A 17,972-nucleotide genomic window follows, 5' to 3' on the forward strand; every position below is an offset into this window, starting at 1 on the left:
TGTACATCACTTGTAATTGTTTCGACTTGTGTCTGTTCCCCGCCTTGTCCGTCAGTGGTCATATCTACTACTACTACAACGTGGAAGCGAGCCCTTTTTCTATGCTCGTATCCAATTCCAGTTTTTCATCTGTTCTGCCTTTTGACGTCTGAAAGACTCGTCATTTTGCAATCTGCTGCATGGCATCGCATCGCATTGCATGGCAGGCGAAGGGGGATGCACATCGTTCCCGCTCTGCCCCTTCTGTGCATACGGATTGAAGAGGCAGTCCGCTTGATTGATTGATACTCGGTGTAAAATCCAGTTCAACTTTACTAACTGTCGTCTTTTCTTTTCGGACATAGGTTGGGTCTTTTGGTGTGACATCAAAAGATCTGATAAAAGATAGCCTTAAAGTCCACATTTGTCTGTTCTGTTCTGTTCTAACCATCCACTTACGTGGCGATGGCGATAGCTGCTTAGGTAGTTTGATAAATGGATAGACTGTCTTTTCCTTTTCGCACCACCGGGACAGGAAACTGCCAGGTGTCTTTTCAAAATGCCGTGTGCTCTTTTCTGTGCTGATTTTCTTTCCTGTAGAGCCCTTTCTGGAATATCATGGTTTGCTTAAAAAAATTAAAGAAATGGAAGTATACAGTATATATATACCTGCTTACCAACAAACCTACTAGGTACTACCTGAATCTGCCTACTCATACCCATGGCACGAAGAACCCTATCCTAACCCTCACTATGGTACCAGTCTGTAAGTCTGTAATGAAGCAAGCAAGCAGAACTCGACTCAACTAGCAATTTGTTGTCTCTTCTACTCCGACATCCATCTATTCCCCATCATTATCAGGTCATTGATAGATAATATCAATGATCTTAAAAGGAAACTACTCTTATCATTATCATTATAGTGAGGAGTAAGTAAAGTAAGCTTGCCACCCATCCATCACCCATCCAACACAACAGCTTTATTAATAAACTTAACAACCTAAACAAACTCCTGAGGCGGGCGCGGAAAGTTGCCCATTCATGTACAGTTCAGTACAGTACAGTACTTGGGTATGTATGTATGTATGTATCTCTGCTCCTGCTCCTGCTTCCCCTGCTTCCCCTGCTTCGCAGGTAACATGTTGCTTTTCCTCCCCTCTGGGTACGGTATGTAGGTATGGAGTAGGGGGGTCTGGGTGTTTTTGGAATAAATTATATAGCGTACGTACGTTTGTGCCTTGTTACCTATCTAAAGCAGGTAGGCATGCTTGTTTCTATAGTAGGGTAGGGTAGAGAAGAAAAGGTCGAAGAATTGAATAGAAAATTAAAGATTTAAACCAGATTAAATTCGATATTCAAGCAGGGTCTGGTCTCAGGTTTGGCTTGATTTAAGATCGAATCGCTAACAGCTATAAACAAGACATGCTATGATAAGCATGAGAAGGGCAGGCCAGGTCAAGTTCAAAGCCATGTTCCGTCCCATTCATTTGCAGAGTTAACTTCAAATCGTTCTGATCTGATCTGATCTGATCTGATCTGAGCCCGATAGAGAAGTCGGGCCGAGCATCCATCCATTGTTGCAACACGAAAAAAAAGAACAAATCAAAAACAAAGACGCTCTGAGAGTTTGGCACATCATGTCGCATGCAGACAGACAAGACAGATAAAACAGATAATAGAAAAAGAAACAACCTAGGAAATAGTACATTCATGACGCAGTGACGTCACTTCATTTCATTTTCTGGCGGCACTTCCCTTCGGACCCTGCCCTAAGAGATCCTCCACGAAACCGCTCCACAGTTCCCGGACGATACCCTTCTCTTCCGCAGCCGCGTTCTGCGCGACATCCCTCTGCCTCTGGACGGCACCATGGCGGGACCGCCCCACGGTCTCGGTGAGGGAGAATGGGTCGATGGGCACGGAGTGGTTGTCGACGACCTCGCTCATGGGGCTCGCGGACACGTCTGATGCCAGCTCAGAGACGGTGTGGATCTGCGGCTTCATGGGCGAGGGGGACTGGGTGTGGGCGCGGGGGACGTGGGCGTGGTTGTCCGGGAGGATGGGGACGCGGAAAATGGTGGGGATGGGGGAGGGGGCCTCGAGCTCCGACATGGAGGGCATGTAGGCGAAGTCGATGGTGGAGGAGTCGTTGACGGCCTTGTGGGCGCGGGAGGTGTTGAATTGGCGGATGTTGGCACTGTGTCGCAGAAGATATTAGCTTGATCAAACGAAAGCAATGAGATTGGGCTAGAGCTGGGAGTAGTTGCGTTGGCAAAGCTGGCTCAGAACATACTTCTTGAATGCATTGCCGTCGATTCTCCTCATGGCGATGCTGAAGGCACGAGTCTGAAGCAGGTCGTGGTTGGAGAGACGCTCGATCAGCTATATCAAAATGTCAGCTTATCTATCACAGTGTATCGCAGCAGCAATGCCACTCCATCGTATGAGCAGTAAGACATACATCAGTCTTGTTGCCAGTGCTACTCAACGACCTCCTCTGGCATTCGGCCTTAAGGTCTGCAACACTGCGAGCGGCGTACAACGATGTCTTGTCAGATGGGTTGGCGGGTTGCGCAGAGAATGCGCCAGTGATGTGGAGGGAGCGGCGGCCCGTGGCGCGCTGCTGGGAGAGGGCGCGGAGAGCGCGCATAGAGGTCGACCGAGAAGCTGCCATTTGATAGAAGTTGTGCGATGGATTGATTGATGTTCACCAAAGGACGGGATGCGCAGGTAGGATTGTCGGGCTGATTAGTCGGCTGGGAGATGCGACGGAAGCAGTGGATTGATGTGAATCGACTGTAGGAGCGGAGTATAAGTAGTGAGTAGCTGTCACTCTTGACGTAGGGTACTCAGATAGTAGGCAGTAGTAGAAGGTGGGTACAGAGATATGGAAGTTGAAACTTGAGAGAAAAGAAGACAGGTGGAGGCGTACCAGAAGGGTCAAATAGGACGTGAAATATGCAATGCAGGCAGAAAAGGGGACCGCAACGATGACCGATGACTCGACGAGGCTCAAGCTCGATGCTGTTTGCGGTAACCGGTTGGGGTTGGGCGATCAGCTATCAGCAGGACGGTCACGGTTGGCGGTCTAGGCTGGCCAAGCTATCGAAGCCACGCGGTTCAATGTTTAGCACCCGAACAGTCTATTTCCAAGCATGTCTTATTATTATTAGCATACCTGCCGCTCTCTGGGGTTTCGGGCAGAAAGATTTCTCCGCAGAAGCAAGGAGGAAAGCTGGAGTCAGATAAGATGGGATAACGGCTTCGTTTTACGTGGACACGGAAGGACACGACACGGGAAGCGACCGGATGCTCGTACGACCTTTATCTTTTTCCCTTGACCTTAGCATGAGACGACTATCGGTCTTTGCCAGGCCCAATAGCATTCCCATGACTAAAGCCACCCGCATGTCCCCGGATCCCCTCTCGCTCTGCGTCGCGCCCCCGGAAGCCACAGCTCCAGGTGGCTTGACTATTGGCCCTTCTCCATCTGCACTCTGCAGACTGCAGAACCAGACGCTAGTCTCCATACTCTCCCCATCAAGCCTCCTCAATTCTGCTCTCTAGAAAATAAGCCATCTGGAGCATGATATCATACATCCTCATTTCCCGTCGTCCATGTTGGAGCAGCGGGGGATCGGAAGGGGCTGTTTGCTGGCTGCTCAGTAAGCCGCCCTGAAGCTCTCCCCAGAAACCCAGGAATTAGCTTCCCAGGGGACCCGGCCGGCCAATCACGTCGGCGCCTCGGCCGGCTGGAACTTGTTGGGAGACAGGGGCCCCGGGCTTTCTCTCCTGCTCTGCGCCCGAAGGGGAAGCGGTCAGCCGGGCGGCGCTCTGGTTGGCGCATGCACGGCGTCGATCGTGGGATCTGCCTGGAGACAGCCAGATATCCTCCAGGGCACGAGTGACGACAAGCCCTTCTCTTCTCGGCGGCTTTCGGAGCCCCATCACTAATCTGCCAGAGGGCATCACGTGGCCCCTCTCACTGCTTACGCTATCCTCCGGACTTTACTAATGGCCTGCGACGCCTCGCTGAGGAGAAAGTGGGCGTTCTCCGCAGCCATTATTTCTCCGAACTGAACGAGAACTTCCTCCGACCGCCGACGAAGGATAAACTCTCCGCTTGACCGGGAGTGGGGATGGGTCGAGCACAGCTCAGCACCTGTAGACGCAACGTGCTCACTCTACTGCCAGTCGCCTATCCTATCCTACACGGTTCACCGCAGTCAAATTTGAGTCGGTGCGTACACAGTAGTAGTCGTGGACGGCAGTTGTCAGGCCAGTATGGTATGTGAAGCATGTGAATCTTGTGCATGTGGTGTATCACTATCATATCGCATCACGGCTCGCCGTATCAGCGATTGCCTCCACTCCACTTTGTACGTGCTGTCAGTCTGTCGTGCTCCATTCATATGCGCAGCGTCGTCCTACCCGTAGACTTCCCCGCACACGTAACGCCAGTAGATCGGCTGGAGCGGGGAAGAGAGGCACGTTCCTGTCTCCATTATTGAGTCGATTCATAATTCCCACACCAAGTGTGGATTGGCGATGGTGGGAGCCACTGATTATCAGATCGCACCGAGTTTCGCCCGACGCTTGGAGACTTGGGACTGTCATTTACCGCAGTACTCTGCTCCGGCTCGTGTGATCATAGTTGGATGAGAACAGGTGGGAAAGGTCATTTTCATCCTTATTTTCAGTCCCATGGGGCCACTTGGCAGAAGTATAATCTCTCAAAAAAAAACGGGCCCCAGACCCAGTAATAGAACAAGACAAGTTTCAGTACCACAGCCCGTGACGTGCTGATGTAGTGCAACAACACTTGGGTCAAATAATAGAAGGAAAATGGTCTAATCGAACAAGTCTTCTGTGACCATCGGAAGAGAAGTTGGAGTGATCGTTAATTAAGACCTTCACAGAAAGAGAAAAAACAAAAGGCGGCGGGTATGTCGGAAATTCGAAAATCGTCAACATGAACTACACCGCCGTCGCACTTTCCCATTCTCAGCACCGGTCTACGACTATCTAGATTCTAGAGTTTAGAGACGGCTTGCCGTCTGCGACCCTTTGCGACAGCCCGGGCATATGGATGCGAGCGGGAGCCCGGGACCAGATGGTCCACATCTCCAGTGTGGACCAAGTCTGGACTGGCTTCATCGAGACTCGTAATGCCGTTGTTCCTCATGGCTGTTTCAAGTTCATCTCGCATAACTGTCGTCACGACGGTTGTTAGCAGACTGATGAAATCGGACCTGAAAGGTCCAAAAGGGACGTTAAACAGCAGGAATATGACGTACCGTCGATCAAGTGCTCGACTCCCTCCTGACCATAGTTCGTCGCAAAGAGCATGCTGCGCCCCATGCCGACAGCTGTGGCACCAAGACAGACCGCCTTAAGGATGTCCGTTCCTCGTCGAATACCGCTGTCAACATAGATTTCCATCCTCTCGAAGATCTCCGGGCATCGTTTATGGAGCTCAAGCAGGGTGATGATGGACGGTGGGCTTGTGTCGAGGTTCCGGCCACCGTGATTGCTGAGGAGGATACCATCCAAGCCGGCATCCATCGCCATGATGGCGTCGTCTGCGGACATAACGCCTTTGAGACAGACTGGCAGAGGTGTATGCTGTCGCACCCACACCAAGTCGGACCAGGTCAGGCCAGGATCGATGGCCCCAGCCATCACACGGCCGAGGCCACCTCCCTTCTTGTCGTTCTTCGCCTTCACGTCAACCATGGGGACTGACAGAGACTCGTCCGCCTTAACACGCTCATCTGCTTCTCGCTTGCCCGGCCAAGCAGCGTCTACTGTAACGAAGATCGCCTTGATGTTCGGATTGGCCGAGCAACGGCGGAGTAGAGCTGCGGACTTTTCACGGTCCTTGTTTACATACAGCTGGAAGAAGAATTTGCCCGATGGCGCAGCTTTTCTGAGTTCTTCCATTGAGTACGAGGAATTATTCGATATCTGGAAGTCACAGTAAGTAAACAGCTTCTCTGAATATCATTGGGCCACGGGGTCCAACATACACCTTGCATGATTCCCTTGCTTTGGCATGCTCTTGCGATAGCACACTCGCCATCTGGATGGATGAGTTTCGCCATGGCGGCGGGGCTCACGAATAATGGAAGGCTGCTGTCGACACCCAGGATCTTGGTGCGGGTGTCGACAGAGCGTACATTTCTCAGCACCCGAGGTCGGAACCATATCCTATCAAAGCATGACTTGTTAGCATCGCGTGTGATAAGGTCCGTCGCTGCGCTGGAGTAGAATGCCCAAGTCTTCCTGCTGGCGGTCTTGGACGCGACGACCTCGAAGTCATGGGAGTTGATTAGTGTATGAAGCGGTGGCTTCTCGTTATCCAGCACGACCTTGGGATTCTCTGATGGCGGCTCCTTCAACCATTCCTGATTAACGGTGGATGCGTCCAGGACACCCTTGAGCTTGTCTGGCGAGAGATTTTCTTTCAGGACGTTTGGAGAATGGACGTCGGAATAGGCTTTCGTTGCGTCTCGCCCGGCGTACTTCAAAATGACTGATGTAACAAGGTTAGCTCACAGAGACCGTAGCACTGGGCGGTAGTAGGACCCGTCCTTACTCGCAGCTCCACCGGGATGTTCTTCGAGAAAATCAGTCACGTCCCAGACTTGCCCGTCGACCACAATCCAGCAATCCGCAGGGGTATTGTGCTCTGAGATCTGTTGGGCAGACAGCAATCTAGTCTCGCTCATCCTGGCTACGCTGTTTAACGTTCAAAATCCAGTTTTTGTTCGGTGACGAGTTTCTGACTTTCTTGGGTGGTGCGTTTGCAGGAGCTGAGCTTCGAATGGGAAAACGCCGCGATGACAGGCACGAAAAGACGTGGCTGGCACTTCACCTCACTTCACCTCTAGGTATATAGACCACTATACCTTCAGCTCAAACGAAGAGGCCTTGCAGTCAGAAGGAATGGAGCGCGAATCACAATGCTGCAAAATAATGCATATGCAAAGAGCAAGGGCTCACAATTTGAAGGCTCGGAGGACAAGCGGGGATCGCCGCCAATCCTTAATATCAAAGCCGCAATTACAAGTATAGAAGAAATATCATCCACAAAAGTCAATTGATAGAGGACCATTTATCTTCTTTCGGGGAAACCCCTCCGACAGTCTTAAGAATTGCAGATCTTCCGTTTGGACAAAATCGGCGCCCAGGAGCCGTATCAGCCGTAGCTACTGCTAATACAAGCAACTGCAGTGGTGGATTGTGGTCAGCAAGCCGGTAACCGCTTGAATATGGGGGCGGGGTTCCCGCATCGAGGGCCCAGATTTACTCCATAGATCCTCGGTAGATTTTGAGCGTCCAGCAAACCTTGTTCCTTGTGCGTGGAAGAAGACATGTCTTTCGAATCGGCGGCCTTCCGAACGCGTGAGTTTCCTTGGAGACAAGCATCTCACCGTCGAGCTTACTGGTCGCGGGTCACATTCTCCTCGGCTGAGAATCGGCGCACCACCGATACTCCGTACTTGCAGCGGGCTTCCCCCCGTGTTTCCCGATCTGGAAGCGGTTCCCAATGAGTCAATGTTTCTACACCGCCACATATTCGGCGGTGCAATTGTGGCTGGTGTACCCGTCGATCATCTCGTCCTATGTCAACATTCGTCTCCCTCTTTTACTCCGGATACAGGTGCAGTAGAACAAAGCCGCACAGAGGTGACTGGAACCATTAATCTCATGAGGGTGACAAATGCAGGGAGTCCAATCTTGAGAAAGTGCTGGATTAGTACTGGTTCCATCCCAAGACGTATAAGATCAAGAGAATTTGTTTCTCTGCTCTCGCTGCAGATTGGCCTCCTCCCACGGACTTGTCCAGGTATGTCTTGGCTTATTCCACAGGCCCCCTTCTGCACTAGCATAAGCTTGTGGGAGCCTAGCATAATGAGTCAGATCAGCTCACAGAGGTACAGTACGACGAAAAAGTATCTTCTTCCCGCCACATTATAAGACAGTTCTAAATAGACGGGATTTTTCATCTTGCTCGGTTCTACAAAATCTGTCGTCTGACGTCAATATGGCCGACACTAATAACCGATTGAGATATGTTGACGTGGGTTTGCACCCACCATTGTGCAGCGTTGCTGCCCACGTGACTGATATTGAATCTAGATTGGCATTAATCTCGGCGACCCGGTGTTCAGGGGAGAATATAATGGGAAGCAGGTCCATGATGATGACATGGCGGATATTATACAGCGCGCTCGCAATGTCGGCTGCGAAAAATTCATGGTCACTGGATCGGATTTAGAAGAGTCTCGACACGCGGTACAACTGGCTCGCGACAATCGTATGTCTGTCCTCACCTTTTTAGAGTCGCAGTAGCTGATGCCTGTCATCTGTAGCCGGTCTATGCTATGCTACTGTTGGTGTGCACCCCTGTCAGGCGAAAACTTTCGATAGTTTCCCCGGCGGTCCCTCGAAGTTGCTCGAAGAGCTCAGAGACCTGGCGTTAGAGTCGAAAAAGTTTGGCCATGCTGTTGCCTTTGGCGAGTTCGGACTTGATTATGACAGGTTATTCTTAAGCTCAAAGGAGCAGCAATTGAAATATTTCGAAGCGCAATTGGATCTTGCCGTGGAGATCCAGCTTCCACTCTTTCTCCATTCGCGAGCAGCTAGCGAGGACTTCGAAAGACTGCTTGCCCCAAGACTCCCAAAGCTCCCGAAGAAAGGACTGGTACACAGTTTCACTGGGACTTTAGAGGAGATGAACCGATTAATCGCCTTGGGTCTCGATATCGGTGTCAATGGATGCAGCATGAAGACGGAAGAGAACCTCGAGGTTGTAAAAGCTATTCCGCTGGACAGAATTCAGATAGAGACTGACGGCCCATGGGTATGTGAACTTCCGGATTTCCTGTGGTCTTCTTAAGCTAATCCCCTAAAAGTGCGAAATTCGTCCTTCCCATGCGTCCGCCAAATACCTAGAAGGGGCTCCCGAGCTACCTAAGGCGGTTAAGAAGGAGAAGTGGCAGCAAGGATATATGGTGAAAGGTAGAAATGAACCTGCAGCCATTATCCATGTTGCGCACGTAATTGCCAAGGTGAAAGGGATATCTGTTGAGGAAGTTTGCGAAGCGTAAGTTCTGGATTGTTCGGAAACCTTAGGGCCTGCTACTAACTTATGTGTTAGTGCGTGGAATAACTCCATCAGAATGTTCGGACTGGGAAATGAAACTGCATAGCTCTTTGGCTTACTTGTCTTTACTCTTAGACTGATGGTCTGGTGTTAGGTAAGCTATAGGGGCGCACGACATCTGATTATAGACGGCCCTTTCTTCTCAAGACTTAGACTTTACTCATTAGCATTTCAATAAAGAATCGCATTGAGGTTGAGGAACCCCTTGCTCCCTTATTTTTGGCCAGGTTTATACAAGTTTCCCTTCTCCTCTCATCGTGGTGGTTTCTGTTCTTGCCCTTGATACGACAAAATTTCAACGTCAACAGATTGGTCTGAGGTGGAGATTCTGTTCAGATGGTCTGTTTCTTCGGAGTCCAGTTATGTGTGTGACGTAGTGTGAGACACTGCTGCCAGTCATTCTTCTATGCACTATTATTCACGAGATGAAGATGTCATATTTCCTTATGACGTTTGATAAAGAGCATTTTAACAGTGACGGACTTCTCAGTAGAGCAGCCGCTGGTCCGATATGTTTCTATGTTTGATGGAAGAACTTTCGGCCCGGCGTGATCGAGACGGAAGCTGCCTGGATGTTCCCAAGGTTGACTCTTTCCACAGGACCTCACCGCCCAGCCTCCGTTACTTCACCGCAACCGTTGTTTTTCATTTCTCACTCTATCTTCTGAGTAAAACAATGGCTCCTCCATCCTTCTGCTCATCTCTCAAAAGCTCATCCTCCTGAAAATCTCCTATCTTGACCAAGTTGCGACCATGGACCATACTCAGGACTGCTTGTCTTTTGCCGGTGTTTGTGGGTAAAGATCTCACAGCAACGCGAGCTCTTGATTAAATCGAGGAGATTCCAACGCGTCTTTTAGAAGGACCTGGCTGCTCTCGTTTATCATAATGCCTCTTTAGTCTTCTGAAGCTCCCCTTGCTCCGCATGGGAGTCCAATCCCACTGCCTCGCATTCATAACTACTCCTTGATATCGAAATCGCCAGCCTCAGCAGTGGGAAGGGAATTCCTTCGTTGACCCTTCTTGGCTTAGAGAGAAGAATTCATGCTTCCTTGGATGACAACCACGGTCCATTCTCAGATTCCTGCCACCAGTTACCCTGTACCCGACTTTGATTGAAACTTACGATCTCCGTTCCTACTTGGGATTGACGATAGCTACCAGAGTATGACGAACTAGCCGAGAAGGGCCCTTCTCTCTTTTTATTTCTCAGCTTTCCAAAGACAAGTACACATAGGCTTTTCAAAATGTCTGCAACTCTGATGCACTCGCGGTCCAGCGGCTCTCTCAGCTTTGGTAAAGAAGGTGAGTACTCAAATTTTATTTTTGCACCCGACTCCCTTATGAATAGTTCCGACCTATTTCGTATTTCTGACGCCAATATACTTGTACAGAGAATCAAAGTGTTGCTGTTAGCGCAATTGACAAGAGCCGGAGCAATTTCTTGATTCCTGAAGAACCTGGGTTACCGGCCAACTTCGGGGAAGTCGTCCAAGGGGTATACCGCAGCTCTTTTCCAGAGACATGGAATCTTCCGGCGCTGAAGAAGTTGGGACTCAAGGTTATCATGTACGCCATTTTGGACCTCTTTGTCTCGTTGAAAACCTAATTGGAGGGTCTTTAGGACGCTCGTTGACGAACCGTACCCCGATGCTCATGCCAAGTTCTTACAAGAGAATGGGGTTACACATTACCGAATCCCTATCCAGGCCAACAAGGATCCTAATATTTTCACTCCCGAAAGCACTGTTGTTAATGTGCTCAAGATTCTTCTTGACCGGCGCAACCATCCAGTTCTTATTCATTGCAACAAAGGAAAGGTAGATCCCATAATCCCATATCCTTTCAGACCCGGTCAACGAATCATGGATTGACTTCTAATAGCATCGAACTGGTTGCATTGTCGGCTGTTTTCGCAAAGTTCAAGGCTGGCCAATTCCGGCTATTATTTCTGAGTATGTCAAGTACTCCGAGCCAAAGTCGCGAGCTTTGGACGTAGACTTCATTGAGTCTTTTGACCATAGCAAACTATCTAAGCTTGCAGAAAGCGTTGGAGCCTCTCTGTGGTCCCCGACCGCCCATTCAATGCAAGACGGTACCAAACCCAATTCCGGTAGTGATGCTAGGAGATCGGGTTCCGGCACTTCGCCAACGCCGTTTCTTCCACTTTGAGCGAGTTGGGCATGACCTTCTTGGTCTGAATAGGCCTTTTTCCCTGCTGTCAGTAGTTACTCTTAAGTTCACTATGCATGAAAATGTAACATCATTTAAATATTACATGACACGGGTGAGGCATCTCTTCATGAGGGTTATCATGGCAGGTATAGCAAAGGAGAGTTTGCTTATCGATTTGTGGGGGGTGTCATAATTGTACGAGTACATACTACCTTTTGCGGTCACTTTAATACTTATGGTCTTAAACCTTTAATCTTCTAATGCTATATCTGCGCCTTGGAATATGTAAATAAATATTGTTTCCTCGATAATTTAGCCTGTAAAATATTGTTTAGTTAAATAAATAGCTGTGGGTTTGAAAAGGCCCTTGGCAGAGAATATTTCGTATTATATGATTAGCTCGTTTGTAAATTATATTTTCCCAATTGTCAAGTTTGTAAGGAATTTTGTCTACTGCATCAAATTCAGTGACAGGGTATGTCCACTATCAGTTCCCCATGTTGAATGACAACAAAAGAAACTACTGTATGTACATACAGAAGCTCGATGTAACTGGTATAGATGGTGTGAGCACGATGTTAAATTTTGCTATATTTATTGCATTTGCACGTCTACCTGTATGTGTATATGGTAAATGTGACTGCGCCCATCATTTAGAAATCCCCCCGCCGCTTCACCAAGTTCTTTTGCCCAACGAGATCTGTGACATATCGCAGGAGAGCGTCATAACGGTAAAAAACAATGTATGCTAATCTGTACAGTACTAAGATACCTGTCGAGACAATGCAAGAAGAGATCCGATGATGGAAAAGAAGCAAAACAAAACAGTACCAAGGTCTAGGTAGGTGGTTTCGATTTAATCGTATAACATCTCCTCATCACTGTTTCCATTCTCTGTGTTATTTTCTATATAGATGTCGTGGAACGCCGCAACGACAGCTCGAGCTGATGATGTTTCAAGTTCAGGTAGGTCTGAGAAAAGCAACCCGACGTCGGGCTCTCTTTCTGTTGATGGAGATGGAATGATATCATCGTCGTTGAGGGTGAGAGGAGATGAAGAAAAGGCGGCTGCTGCTGTTGATAAGGATAGGCTGGATCGGGGGATGCTGAGCATGTTCTCGCTCTGCTCGTGCTCATCGAGGATTGAGCTATCGTCCTTCTCTCCTTTGGGTCCCACGTCATCAGCATTGTCGTTGCTGTTTTCAAGCATGTCAGAAAAGTAATCCATATAGTCATCTGGGTCGTGTGAACAATATTCATCTTCTGGAAATGACAACGTGGAGTCATCATCGTCGTCATTGTAGTCGTGGAAGTCATGGTAGTCGCTCTCTTCTAGGTCAAATACATCTATCGAGCCGCGAGAGTAGTCAATAGATGAGTGGTTTTCAAGCATCGGATAGTCCCGTTCTGTAATTCCCATCGTAAAGTCTATGGGACTCAACTTCCTGGCTGCTTCAGGCCTGTAAACGCCTTTCTGGACAATCCTCCACAGTAGACATTTGATCATTGATCTGGTATCTGGTGTGCTTGAGTCTCCGTGATTGAGATTGTCACCGTATTGAGATATAGCGGACTCTTGGAGGGCGAAGAGTCTTTGTTGGAGGGACTGAGAGTTGGTCTCACTAAGCATCGAAGACATTGCCTTTGCGATTACGGGAACGAAGCATGCTCTTTGGGAAACTGCCTGATGCAGACGGATATGTTAGCTACAACTCATCTTAGTAAGGGTGTATCAGGGGCTCACATCGCGGTAGCCAGGACTGAAGACGGCGGGCGCAATGTCGGAAAGGTTTCGTATGCATTCTGCGCTGGACCGCTCGATACCGCCCATGGTTCTCAACGGATTCGATGATATAAGACTCCTGAAGCCAATGTCGAGAAGCCCACTAAGGACATTGTTGCTTTTATCTGTAGCCAGCGCGTGCTCTAAGGAAAGTCTATTGATATATGAGGATTGATTAGCTTGGGACTGGCAGTCCGCGGCCAGGGAGTTTGGCCCTGATGGAAGCAGCAGCATTTGACTATAATCCTCTAGATTGCTTGATATCAACGGGAACTCAAGGTAGTCTTGCTGTAAAATAAAAGAGTTCTCTGGTACTTCTATTGTTCCAGGGGTAACCACAGCTGGAGACTTCGGTATACGTGGCTTCTCATAGACCGTTTTAGCCGTTGAAGTATGAGAAAACTGCGAGATAGATTCCAAATTTGAGGAATTAAATTCGAGGGAGACCCTTATTCCAGACAAAATAACTGTCTGGATGCCAACAGGCGGCTGAGCATCAATACGGAAGAGATTTCGGAGTGTATCTGGCACGTTCATCCTTCTACCATCAGTTGAGTGTCCGAGTTTCTCCTGCAACCCCAACGATAGATTAAGCCCTATAATGCTGTTCGAGTTGTTGAAGTATTCGCAACCCTTCGACGACGCGACAAGACCGAGATCGGACCAAAGCTGGAAAGTGCTTCTTAGCGGCGATTGGTCAAGTAGATAGGTCTAGAGACATACCTTTGCATTTGCCAGAAGTTCCCCAGCTAATTTCAAGAATATAGGCATATAACCAGCATGACTGCAGTGTGCTCGGATGCAGATTTCCAAAGTAAATTCAGGTCCCTGAACGACCCAGACGTCCCTGGAAGTCAGGGATTCCTCAAGAGACATAGAAATTGACGAAGGTGACGCGCTATCAGAAAATTCAAAAGCGGCTGAAGCATCTGATACAAGACACAGACCTGACCTCAGGACGTTGGAAACGTTGTGCCCTAAGTCGATGATGTGAGGCATCTCCCAAGACCACCGTAGCGGGTCACGCTGCACAGAACGTGGCAATTTGTCGACGCAGCATGGTCTGGCACGGAAGCCTTATGGGAGATTGAGTTCTCGTTGCCAAAAGGATATGGAGACTGCGAAATAGAGGGAGGAGATACCTGAGGATTTCCAGGCGGCAAGACATACACAGTATGGTCCTTCGGGACGGGATCTGGCACCCGTCAAAACCCATGGGGCTTACACCACATCCTACGTCTTGGAAGTTACCAGATACCCAGTCCCAGCAGTCCATGAATACTTATTTATATCGATAATTACCAAAGCCACCTTACCCAGCGAAAGCATCCGTTGTCTACATACTAGAATGCTCGAACAGCCTGCGCTCGCAATCCAGTGGCTCAAAAGGATACTTATTCTTTTCAAGACAAATAAGTGCCACGAATCAGACGCAGTGTCACAACCAGAATAATTGCACGCATGAAACGGAAGGAGAATGAGGATTCCCTTTGAGCATGTTCGCTGGACTGGTGGAGAATCTCCGATTCCTGTCTGCGAACTGTTTTCCTTCTGGCATCTGCGTCGCAAGTATCAAATGGTAGGTGGGACCTGATGGCGCTCTGCCAACGTCTGCATGTGGGACTCGGATGTACCGGGAGGATGAATGTACCGAGTAGAAAGTCTTGGGGCAGAGATTGAAGCCCTTCACCAAGACCTTGGCTCTGCATTAAGGTTTCGTTTGTTGATCTGGAGTCGATGACGTTCGGTATCCGTTCAATGAAGCCATGAAATTGTGAGTGTCAGCGGTAACTTTATCCAAAGAAAACAACACACTAAATCTGAATACGGGCTAATCTGGAAGCTGTCTTTCGTGGACGCTGATCAGCGATCTAGGGCGAACAAAGACGACTCAAGTCTCCAGTCAGGCCACCGAGAACGCCAACGCCGCAGAGCGCGTCGTCACGTGAAATGGAATCGCTATTGATGAGCGGCCTCTTCAGCGCGACGCGGTGTTTTCTCGATATAACATCATGAGTCCAACGGTCAGCTATGCCCAGGGATGATAGACTCAATGCTCGCCAGACCGAGCAAAGTGGTCCGGATGAGGAGGAAGCTCGGTCGCTCCTCTCTGCATCCTCCAACGAGGACGACCTCATAGTCCATCATGGGCCGGCCAATCCGCCCCCTTCTCTTCCTGCCCCTGCAGCCAACGAAAGGCGCCAATCTTCGATTTCTCGACCTCCTCCGGACGGGCAGCGCCGCACTCCTCGCACCCCTAACCGTGTCCGATTTGATCTGGATGATGAACCGGAGGAAGAACGTCCTTCTAATGGCCGTACCCGCTCACCCGCGAGCTCATCGTGGGTGGACGAGGAAGACTACATATACGCCGATGGGAGTCGAGCGAGAAGGAGCGGTGGCGGGCAGATGGCGCCATTGCTTACGGACATAGAGGCGCCCGGTGTCACCGTTGCGACGTCGGAAGACTTCTTCCCGGAAGACCATTTGGAGAGTGCTAGACCGCGAAGTGGTTTGAAGATGGCATTCATGAACATGGCGAACAGCATAATAGGAGCCGGCATCATTGGACAACCCTATGCTTTCCGCCAGGCAGGAATGGTTATGGGTATAATACTGCTTGCCGGACTTACCATTACCGTGGATTGGACTATCCGGTTGATAGTTGTCAACTCCAAATTGAGTGGCGCAGATTCCTTCCAAGCAACAATGCAGCACTGCTTTGGCAAAAGTGGTCTTATTGCTATTTCTGTTGCTCAATGGGCCTTCGCCTTCGGCGGCATGATTGCATTTTGTATCATCGTCGGCGATACCATCCCGCATGTGTTAGGAGCTCTGTTCCCATCACTTGAAGACTTGCCATTCTTGTGGCTTCTGACAGATAGACGAGCCGTAATTATTATCTTTGTGCTGGGTATCTCCTACCCATTGTCCCTATACCGGGATATAGCGAAGGTATATACTACTCCCTATATGCTCACTTGTCAGATGCTAACAATGATTAGCTGGCGAAAGCTTCAACTCTAGCGTTGATAAGTATGGTTGTGATTGTAGTCACCGTGATCACGCAGAGCTTTCGCGTACCTCCAGAATCAAGAGGAGATTTCAAAGGTTTGATATTTGTCAACTCGGGATTCTTTCAAGCCGTCGGCGTAATCTCCTTCGGTGCGTAACTCCTTTAATCTCATAGAAAAATCGCCAGCTAACGCTTTTTAATAGCATTTGTTTGCCGTATGTCGAAGCACCTCGAACATGTTAGACCTATTCTGACCCTTTTATAGACCACAACAGTCTCTTGATATATGGCTCGCTTAAAAAGCCGACATTGGATCGTTTTGCCCTTGTCACGCATTACTCTACGGGTGTCTCCATGCTCATGTGTCTAGCGATGGCTCTAGCGGGTTTTCTCTCGTTCGGATCGAAAACCGACGGTAACGTGCTTAACAATTTTCCCTCGGACAATATAATGGTGAACATAGCGCGATTGTGAGTTGCAATCCCGATGTTGAGACCGCTCACTTGAGCTGATTCTCGCCAGCTGCTTCGGTTTGAACATGCTCACGACCCTACCGTTGGAGGCCTTTGTGTGCCGTTCTGTTATGACAACCTATTACTTCCCTGACGAACCCTTCAATCCGAACCGCCATTTAATATTTACCACCTCTTTGGTTGTGACCTCCATGGCTATGGCTTTGATTACCTGCGACCTTGGAGCCGTGTTTGAGCTTATCGGAGCTACTAGCGCTAGTGCATTAGCATACATCCTCCCACCGCTTTGTTACATCAAGCTAAGCAATACCAGTCGGAAAGCGAAAATCCCAGCCTTTGCCTGCATAGCTTTTGGTACGGTGGTGATGATTATTAGTCTTCTCCAGGCAGTTGCGAAGATGATTAAGAGTACGTCTTGACATGCTGCACCCCCAGTTTCGAAAATATTGGGTCTTGACTAACAATTTTGCTCTACCCCCATAGACGAAGGTGGAGGCCGTATCTGTGGAAGTACATAATTAGAATAAGGCCTTTATGCTTTGCTATTATCATCCGTGTTCATAATCTACGCAGTAGATACCCTGTGTAACTAGGCATTTCTGGAGTTTATAATGACTCTTAGGATCAATATCTGACTGTAGAACTCAATATGAAATGATCTTTACCGAGGGCTATGGATGTAGCTGTCAAGAGACCTAGGGGGCCTGAGCTGAAACTTCTGTTCATGCTGTGGTGACTGCAGTGACGTCTCTTGTGCTAACCCTCATGTAAACATCGCTGTTTGGCGCTAAACTTTGTATAGACTAGCGCAAAATTATGGTAGGGTTAAAAAGAAGCCCCGATCCCTCTTGTTCCTCACCTTGTGACAGGCACCATTTTTTGAAGAATCCTTCAATGATAAGTTGCTTGCTGACGCGCCGTCCTCTGTCGCCAAAGGTGTAGACAGGATAAATACATCTTTGATTAAGGTAGCGCAAAAGACTCACCCAGAATTGCTTTGAACTCTGTAACAAGTTCAGCTCTCATCGATCCAAACCAAAGGAAACCTTGGGTTCACGTCTAACAAAGGCCACTTTTCTTCCTCTTCGAGATGAAAAGTGGCTTCCGTCCACCTATGCCATAGTCTTATCTCTACAAGAGACATCTTTTCAACGATTTTCTTATTTTAGATACCCCTAGGTCTTTAGAAAGAACTTAATCCGAATCCGAAGATTCGAATTCAAGATCGTCTTTGATCTATCTCAGCGTTGTCATCCTTCTATACTTTCAGATTCAAAGAAGTCTCAAGATGGAATCCATTATATGGGAGTTTTTATTGCGGCTACTGGATTGCTGCAACCTGCCGTCTACCTCCAACGGACCAGGGTAGTCTGG

The 17,972-nt window shown here is 48.8% G+C and overlaps 9 protein-coding genes across 9 annotated transcripts; 3 read left to right on the plus strand and 6 right to left on the minus strand.

Moving 5' to 3' along the window:
- Nucleotides 1–1,388: 1,388 nt before the first annotated feature.
- Nucleotides 1,389–1,691, minus strand: VTN00DRAFT_1377 (uncharacterized protein; the record flags this gene model as incomplete). The annotated part of the gene is made up of 1 exon (XM_069427477.1): nt 1,389–1,691. The coding sequence occupies one exon, from the start codon at nt 1,689–1,691 to the stop codon at nt 1,389–1,391; it is 303 nt and encodes a 100-aa protein (XP_069292079.1).
- Nucleotides 1,692–1,713: 22 nt separating this feature from the next.
- On the minus strand, nt 1,714–2,653 carry VTN00DRAFT_1378 (uncharacterized protein; the record flags this gene model as incomplete). The annotated part of the gene is made up of 3 exons (XM_069427478.1): nt 1,714–2,176; nt 2,273–2,361; nt 2,441–2,653. 3 exons carry the CDS (start codon nt 2,651–2,653, stop codon nt 1,714–1,716), a joined length of 765 nt encoding a protein of 254 aa, XP_069292080.1.
- Nucleotides 2,654–2,686: 33 nt separating this feature from the next.
- On the minus strand, nt 2,687–3,509 carry VTN00DRAFT_1379 (uncharacterized protein; the record flags this gene model as incomplete). Its single annotated transcript, XM_069427479.1, has 5 exons — nt 2,687–2,775; nt 2,912–3,003; nt 3,058–3,081; nt 3,158–3,214; nt 3,322–3,509. 5 exons carry the CDS (start codon nt 3,507–3,509, stop codon nt 2,687–2,689), a joined length of 450 nt encoding a protein of 149 aa, XP_069292081.1.
- A 172-nt stretch (nt 3,510–3,681) lies between these two features.
- VTN00DRAFT_1380 (uncharacterized protein) lies at nt 3,682–3,948 on the minus strand (the record flags this gene model as incomplete). The annotated part of the gene is made up of 1 exon (XM_069427481.1): nt 3,682–3,948. The coding sequence occupies one exon, from the start codon at nt 3,946–3,948 to the stop codon at nt 3,682–3,684; it is 267 nt and encodes an 88-aa protein (XP_069292082.1).
- A 1,063-nt stretch (nt 3,949–5,011) lies between these two features.
- Nucleotides 5,012–6,710, minus strand: VTN00DRAFT_1381 (uncharacterized protein; the record flags this gene model as incomplete). Its single annotated transcript, XM_069427482.1, has 4 exons — nt 5,012–5,190; nt 5,277–5,946; nt 6,009–6,514; nt 6,578–6,710. 4 exons carry the CDS (start codon nt 6,708–6,710, stop codon nt 5,012–5,014), a joined length of 1,488 nt encoding a protein of 495 aa, XP_069292083.1.
- A 982-nt stretch (nt 6,711–7,692) lies between these two features.
- Nucleotides 7,693–9,197, plus strand: VTN00DRAFT_1382 (uncharacterized protein; the record flags this gene model as incomplete). Its single annotated transcript, XM_069427483.1, has 6 exons — nt 7,693–7,831; nt 7,926–8,065; nt 8,125–8,302; nt 8,358–8,848; nt 8,901–9,091; nt 9,146–9,197. The coding sequence occupies 6 exons, from the start codon at nt 7,693–7,695 to the stop codon at nt 9,195–9,197; spliced, it is 1,191 nt and encodes a 396-aa protein (XP_069292084.1).
- Nucleotides 9,198–10,398: 1,201 nt separating this feature from the next.
- Nucleotides 10,399–11,323, plus strand: VTN00DRAFT_1383 (uncharacterized protein; the record flags this gene model as incomplete). Its single annotated transcript, XM_069427484.1, has 4 exons — nt 10,399–10,456; nt 10,546–10,720; nt 10,776–10,971; nt 11,036–11,323. 4 exons carry the CDS (start codon nt 10,399–10,401, stop codon nt 11,321–11,323), a joined length of 717 nt encoding a protein of 238 aa, XP_069292085.1.
- An 859-nt stretch (nt 11,324–12,182) lies between these two features.
- VTN00DRAFT_1384 (uncharacterized protein) lies at nt 12,183–13,985 on the minus strand (the record flags this gene model as incomplete). Its single annotated transcript, XM_069427485.1, has 3 exons — nt 12,183–13,010; nt 13,071–13,778; nt 13,833–13,985. The coding sequence occupies 3 exons, from the start codon at nt 13,983–13,985 to the stop codon at nt 12,183–12,185; spliced, it is 1,689 nt and encodes a 562-aa protein (XP_069292086.1).
- A 1,155-nt stretch (nt 13,986–15,140) lies between these two features.
- VTN00DRAFT_1385 (uncharacterized protein) lies at nt 15,141–17,116 on the plus strand (the record flags this gene model as incomplete). Its single annotated transcript, XM_069427486.1, has 6 exons — nt 15,141–16,064; nt 16,115–16,274; nt 16,329–16,340; nt 16,391–16,595; nt 16,648–17,006; nt 17,082–17,116. The coding sequence occupies 6 exons, from the start codon at nt 15,141–15,143 to the stop codon at nt 17,114–17,116; spliced, it is 1,695 nt and encodes a 564-aa protein (XP_069292087.1).
- Between the last annotated feature and the right edge of the window lie 856 nt (nt 17,117–17,972).

Source organism: Thermoascus crustaceus (genome assembly GCF_041956765.1).
Source record: "Thermoascus crustaceus strain CBS 181.67 unplaced genomic scaffold VTN00scaffold_1, whole genome shotgun sequence".
In the NCBI taxonomy this organism is placed as follows: Eukaryota; Fungi; Ascomycota; class Eurotiomycetes; order Eurotiales; family Thermoascaceae; genus Thermoascus; species Thermoascus crustaceus.